This window comes from Prionailurus viverrinus, unplaced genomic scaffold (assembly GCF_022837055.1).
Source record: "Prionailurus viverrinus isolate Anna unplaced genomic scaffold, UM_Priviv_1.0 scaffold_53, whole genome shotgun sequence".
Lineage (NCBI taxonomy): Eukaryota > Metazoa > Chordata > Mammalia > Carnivora > Felidae > Prionailurus > Prionailurus viverrinus.
The window spans coordinates 1,958,232-1,965,186 of NW_025927616.1; the positions used below are offsets into that span (position 1 = coordinate 1,958,232).

The following is a 6,955-nucleotide window of genomic DNA, read 5'->3' on the forward strand; positions in this document are numbered from 1 at the left end:
AGCGGGAAGGAGCTTTATAACGCATTCTCCACCGATCTGCATCGCCTCGGTCTTGATTTCTTCACCTGAAAAATGGGACTAATAATACCTACCTCAAGGAATCCGTTGCAGGAATTAAGTGCTGTCACGTATACAAGGTGGCCTGGTTTATGGGGAGCGCTCAGGACATGTTAGCTTGCCTGCCCCACCACTGTCACCCCGTGCCCTGTCCCCATGAGAGTTAAATTCTTTTTTTTTTTATGTTTATTTATTTTTCAGAGAGAGAGAGAGCACAAGTGGGGAGGGGCAGAGACCGAGGGGAACAGAGGATCCCAAGCGGGCTCTGCTCTGACAGCAGCGAGCCCGACGCGGGGCTCGAACCCACGAACCACGAGATCGTGACCTGAGCTGAAGTCGGACGCTTAACCGACTGAGCCCCCCAGACGTGCTTTCTAAAGCGGCAGCACATGTGAGGGATGTAGTTTACTAGTTTTGGAATGAGACTCCGGGGAGGACACACAAAACGAAATGTAGTCCAAACTTGGCGATTTCGGTCCTCGGCACCCCAGAGGTTGGGGGTCTGGTCACCCCCTCGCTTCACGTCATCACGTGACCTGGTTCCCTGTTACCGCCCCCCCTTCATCTTGTGTAAAGAGTGCTACAAATGAACTGCAGAGACCCAGTGAAACATCACTTTATTTTCTTTGGGCCGGTGATTGACAAACCATTGTTTTTGCTACATTTGTTTTAAAAAAGGAAACACGTGTGGGTTCTGGTGGTAAATTCTCTAAAACTGGGGGTGGGGAAGAAGCTAACTTGGCACAGGCAAAGCCGGTCTGGGGAGGTGCGGGTGAGGGCAGGGCTCTCTGCCCCCGAGGGTAATGACTCTTACAGCTGATTCCCACTTCCTCCTTTTTCAGAGGAACCCGGTGGCCCAAAGGCTGCCCCATCTGCCTGAGGTCACAGGTGTGGCCCTGCTGGCTCCAGAAACCAGGTGTCCTGGGTCCCTGCCCACTGCCCCTCGTCCTCCCTCCCAGCCATCTCCCAGGGAGCGGGGGACCCAAGGGCGTTTACAAAAGTCCAGAATGGGTCAACGTGTTGGGGAAACGGTTGTAGAGGAAACGGGAAGTTTTTGGTTGTGTTTTAATCCCTCCTGCCATAGAGTAAATCAGTCTGTTTCTCCCGTTCTCATCATTGGGGTGTGTTGTCCCCAAGCTTCGTTGCGAATTTGCCAGAGAAGGTCCCGGCTCACCATCTGTCCGTGCTTGGCTACATCCTCTACAGAGCAGTCTGGGATTCCTTCTGGAACTCGGCAATCCCGCTGCATTAGTTACTCCTGTAAGTGCTTGGGGTGACGGAGGGACAGGAGGACAGGGGGAGGGGCATGTAGGCAGGAAAGTTACCGCAGGGGCCAGGGCTATGGTGCTAAGTTGGAAGATCTGCACCGAGGCCCCGGGCGGTGCACCCGTCCATCGGAGAGCTCGGTGGCCACGGCCAGCCCTAAGGCCCCAGCCTCCTGGGCACGGGCGCCCCGTCCCACGCGCAGCTGCACTTCTCCACCCTCATGTTGGGCAGGCTGACCACCTGGGGCCTGGGCCTGCCGCCCTCCTTGACGCCCACGATCAGGGGCAGCGAGGTCGTCTCCGAGGCGACGCACTGTCGCGGCCCCGGGAACGGCCGCCTGAAGGTCGGGGGCTCCGGGGGCTGCTGGCACGCGCCCACACACTCGTAGGCCAGGAAGCCCGGGGGCTCCAGGACCCAGTTCTCGGCCCACCGCATGCCCCGCAGGTCAACGTAGGTCTCCTGGCGGCAGCAGCGGGCGCCCTCCGCCGCCGGCGCCTCGGGGTCACAGTCGCCCTGAGCTCTGCGGGGACGGGAGGGGCGCAGGTCAGCTAAGCTCACGGGGTGGGGGGGGGGGGCACCCGGGAGGGAGATTTACCGCCAGCTCTCCACGTTGCACAGGCTGGGGTTTGCGCTGGGGACGGGGAACCACCAATAACCAGACCCTGCGCAGTACGTGACCTTAGTCCTGGGAGGTGGGGGGGGAACCCCGCGTCCGTTGATTCCCACGGCGCCCCTGGGAGACCCCACGCCAACCCGCCCGCTCGTGGGGGGCCCCGAGGGCCCAGGCGCCTACCCGTAGGCCCCGAGGTCCAGGGTGTGCAGCTCCAGCTGGGGCTCGCCCTGCCCCGTGCCCTCCTGGCCCTGGGACGCGAAGCGGAGCAGCGTGTGGGCGCCCGAGGCCCGCGGGCCCAGGTGCGCCCTCTGCACGGACACCTGCAGCAGCAGCGGCTGCCCAGACCGGCCCAGCTGGCGCCAGAAGTTCACGGCCTCGGTCACGTCGAAGGCCTTCCAGCCACTCCCCTGGAGGGACACCAGCCTGCGACACCCGTGGAGACGGGGGCCTGAGCTGGGGCTGGGGCTGGGGGTAGCCTGCCCCGCCCCCCGCACTGGGCCCACCTGCCACCCTCCCCTTCTGCCCCTCCAGCCCCCTCCACCTCCCCCTTCCCCCCTCGGGGCCCACCCACCCCGTCCCCCCTCCAACAGCCCCCCTCCCCCCCCACTCCCCGCCAACCCCACCCACCCTGCCGTCCTGGGCCCACCTGCGCCCCCCTCCCCTCCCCTCCCCACTGGCAGCCCGGCCACGGCCTCCCCACCTGGAGTCCACCAAGTAGGTGCGGTTCGAGCTGTCCTCGTGGATGCGCAGCCACTCGACGGTGACGCGGGCGCGGGCGCCGTGCGGGGACAGCCGCTCGAGCCTGCGCAGCGCGGCCTTGGGGACCGGCTCCTGGAAGAGGCGCAGCACGGCCTGCACCAGCTCGCTGTTCGGGGGCAGGCGCCCCTCCATGCCGAACACCAGCAGGTGCGTGGAGGCCTCGGCCGCCAGCAGCCTGCCCGCCACCTCTGGGGACGGGAGCAGGGTCAGGAGGCAGGTCAGGCCAGCTGGGAGGGCGCGGGGCCCAGAGCCAGTGAGCAGGATCCCCCAGGAAGGCAGGGAGAGGTGGGGGCGGGGCCTCACCTGCACAGCCTTCTTTTTTTTTTTTTAAGTTTATTTATTTATTTTCCTAGAGAGACAGAGCAAGTGCAAGAGAGAGGAGGCAGAGAGCGAGGGAGACAGGGAATCCCAAGCAGGCTCCGTGCTGACAGCACAGAGCCTGACGTGGGACTCGATCCCACGAACCCCGAGATCACGACCTGAGCCAAAACCGAGAGTCAGACGCTTCACCGACTGAGCCCCCCAGGCGCCCTGACACGCAGCCTTCTTTAGGCGAAGGGGCTCAGCTAAAGTGGGAGGGCCAGCGGAGAGAGGGAGGCAGAGAGCCACCGTGGAAATCTGTGGTCACCAGCTGAGAGTGGCCTTTCCAGGAGGGAGGGCAAGAGCCCCGACTTCCTCTCCTCTCCCTGCCTGAGGGGCTCCTGCCCAGTGAAATGTCCCCAACCGGAGGAAGAGGCGCCTGGGGCCTGTCGCCAGCTCCTGTTCCCCAGAGGTACCAGGCCCCGTGTCCCCAACGCCTGAGGCTCCGGGCCGACGGTGGGACCACCTGACCATCGGCCACGTGGCCGCCAGCGGTCAGCTCTGCAGAGCGTTCAGGACCAGCCTCCTCGTCCCCAGGCCTCCAGGCGCCTGACCGGCCAAGGCCATCCTCCCTGTCACTAGCCCCAAGTCCCCTTTCTCTGTCTCCCCTCCTCCCACGGGGCTTCTGCACCCACAAGGGTGTCGTTCCTGCCTCGCCTCTGCCAGTGGTACAGACGGAGACCAGGGCCCCGGACGCAGCCACGCTCACAGTCCTGTGGAGCTCCCCCCCACCCCCACCCCACGACGGCCGCCCCGGGACAGGCCCACCGGCCTCGGCCTCCCCGCTCCCAACGAGCACCAGGCTGCGGCGGGAGGGGGACCTCACCTCGGACTCTCTGGCTGAACCTCTTCCCGCGGGAGTGGGCGCCGTGGCTGCGCTGCAGCAGGGCCACGTACTGGGCCCTCACGTGGGCCGGGGTGACCAGCCCCTCCACGTCGCGCTGGTCCAGGACGGGCGCCTCGTGCAGGCCCAGCTGCCGCAGCAGGCTGGCCCGCACCTGCTCCCCGGTCAGGGCGGCCCCGGGGCCCGTCAGGGGCAGTGCCCAGAGCGCCCAGCACAGCCACAGGGACCTCATGGTGCCTCCTGGGGATGGGGGGGGCGGGGGTCAGAGCGCACGCGTCCCCCAAGGAGGCTCGGCGAGGGTCCCAGCCCGGTGTGCGGAGGGCCGGGCCCGGGCCAGCTTTATAGGCAGCCCTGAGCTGGGCCCGGGCGGAGGGGGGAGGTCACACCCCTCGGACCTCCTGGGAGCTCAGCAGCCAGACGGTCCTTGGGCCTCGAGGAGGGGGCCGTCTGGAAAGGGCACAGAGGCCCGTCTGGATGCTGCACCAGCCCGGGGCCTCTGGCTATTGCTGTCTGGGTAGCTCAGTGATAACTTTAGTGTCTGTTGAACTTCCCTGGCCCTGCCCCAGTCCTAGTCTGCGAAAAAGGGGGCCTATTCTGGGAGAACGAGAGTCCTATTAGGAGACTGTTTAAGTCTCTCCTGGAGGCTAGTGTGGGTCTCCGTTTGGTCATCAGGCAGGAAGGACTCTGGGTTCCTGCATCGAGCTTCCCCAGAAACCCCTGGACTCATGTTGCCCCTTTCTCTGTCCCTGCCAGCCTCCCTCCCCCCCCCCCCCCGTCCCGGCTCCTGTCCACAGGCCCTGGGAAGACCGTGTCCTGTCCATGACAGAGGAGGCCCCTGCGGTCAGGACCGGCTCTCCAGGGGTCCCAGGAAGAGCAGTTTTGCAAGTGTTTGCTGTCACACGACAGACTCGAAGCTCTTTAGGCAGGAACTTCATTCTGGGGGCCCTCCATGCCCTAAAACAGAGGCCACAGCTGCCCAGAGTCTCGTCCTGCCCACAGCCTCAGGTATGGCGCCCACGGGGGTGGGAGCCCCCAGTGCCACAAAACACACAGTTGAGACTGGCTGGGTTCAAATGTGGGGCAGGTCTAATAGCCAGCAAGTTCCTTACGCCTCGGTGCCTCAGTTTCCTCATCTGAAGGATGGGTAACAATCCGGTCTACTTCACAGGGCTGGTCCGGAGATCAAACGGATTAACACGCAGAGGATGTTCAGCCCGGCCCCTGGCAAGTAGTGGGCGCACGATAAGGGGTTGCCACCTGATCACCTGTCCACCCAGTGCACCTTCAGGGCACGTCTTTCCTAAAAATGCCAGTAACGAGAACAATCGTTTTTCGAGTGCCCCCTGTGTGCCAGGAAGCCTTCTAAGCTCTGAACACGATTCACAGCAGCCCGAGGCGGCAGGCGTACCCTTCTGACACGCAGCCAGAGCTCTGCCCAGGGAAGGAAGGTGTCGCGGCTCACTCAGCCGTTGGAGGCCAGGAGACCAGTGCCCGAATCTGTCCCCAGAAGCCCCCGCGTGGCGCAGGGGATTTGGGGGGGGGGGGTGCAGGAAACATGTGGGCCTCATAGCCCGGTGTTCTGACACGGCCTGTGCCTGAGCGCCAAGGGGCCCCGCAGCCAGGAAGCCCCCCGCCTCCTCCGCAGTTCGCTGCATCACTGACAGGTCTCCCACACCACCCCCCTGCCTCTGTGCTCCCACACATCCCAGGCAGAGGAGGAGAGAAACTTCTCGTGCTCAAGGGCGGAATATACTCTGGATCAGAACCCAGGGACATCATGCACAAATTGCCACCATGGGCATATGCATATGAAATATGTAATAACCTGTAATAACGGGGGGGGGCGGCGCTTAGAACTGGAGGAATAATAACACTGATCGCGAACCTCATGGTAACGGTGCCTGCGGGTTACACACGGTTCTGAGTGCTTTACACACATTAACTCTTTTGTTTACACTCCGGTGTAATCGACATGTAACATTGTGTTAGTTTCACGTATACAAAGTAATGACTTGATTTGTTTACTGGGCCACCTGCTCCCCACGGTAAGTCCGGGTCACATGGGTCACCACACGTAGTTACAGAATTGTTCTCCTTATGCCGAGAGCTTTAAGACGGTACCGAAAAAAAATTTTAATGGTTATTATTCACTTTTGAGAGAGAGAGACAGAGCGTGAACGGAGGGGACAGAGAGAGAGGGAGACCCAGAATCCGAAGCAGGCTCCGGGCTCCGAGCTGTCAGCACAGAGCCCGACAGAGGGCTTGGACTCATGAACTGCGAGATTGTGACCTGAGCTGAAGTCGGACCCTTAAGCGACTGAGCCACCCAGCTGCCCTATTGTCCCCGTTTTGGAAAGAAACTGAGCCACGACACTGCTCCCTGGCTTGCCCGAGGTCGTCCGAAGGGAAGGAAACGGGTTTTGGCACATATGTTCCCGGTACGTGGAAGGGGAAGACAGAAACCAGGCAGCAGCCGGACCAGAGGAGAACCGGGGCCTCAGCTCCTTCCCCACCGACCCCGCCCGTCCCCACCTGCCTCGAATCTGCAGAATTAGTGCAATTCACAGGCAGGAGCCCATGTCAGAGCTCACGTCTCCCATAGTCTGAACCCCCCTGCACGGCGAGGCGCCGCCCCTCCCTCCCCTCCAGCGGCCCCACAGGCCTCCCGCTCGCTCTGGGCCCAGTGCATTCTCCCACAGAAGGGAAGCTGTCGCTTTTCTTGGCGAGTGATTAGCAGGGACTTACTTGATGCAAACATTTGGGCCAAAAGGTGCAGAAGTGTCACATTCCCAGGCAAGCGGGACCGTTTCCCTTAGTCCTGGCAGCTTTTCTGAGCTGGTGTCCCATAAATATGCAACGGTCCATCACCCTTGCCGCAGGGTGAGCGGAAGCCCGGTGGCTTATCACTGGCCAGTAGGTGCCAAGGAAGTAACACCTGGGCTGCCTCTTGCACGCCAGGGACCCCTCCCCGGGCCCCCAACATCCCGGCCCCAGGAGCTCCCTGGGGCTGGAGCCTCGCGGTGAGGCCGATGGGCGCCTGTGCTGGTTCCAGCAAG

At 62.9% G+C, this 6,955-nt stretch overlaps 1 protein-coding gene across 1 annotated transcript; it reads right to left on the reverse strand.

Annotated features, from left to right (window-relative positions):
- Positions 1-992: 992 nt before the first annotated feature.
- Positions 993-4,131, reverse strand: LOC125159631 (left-right determination factor 1-like). Its single transcript, XM_047848177.1, has 4 exons — positions 3,882-4,131; positions 2,637-2,883; positions 2,117-2,359; positions 993-1,843 (listed from the first exon to the last, which is right to left on the reverse strand). Exons 1-4 carry the CDS (start codon positions 4,129-4,131, stop codon positions 1,480-1,482), a joined length of 1,104 nt encoding a protein of 367 aa, XP_047704133.1. The 3' UTR covers positions 993-1,479.
- Between the last annotated feature and the right edge of the window lie 2,824 nt (positions 4,132-6,955).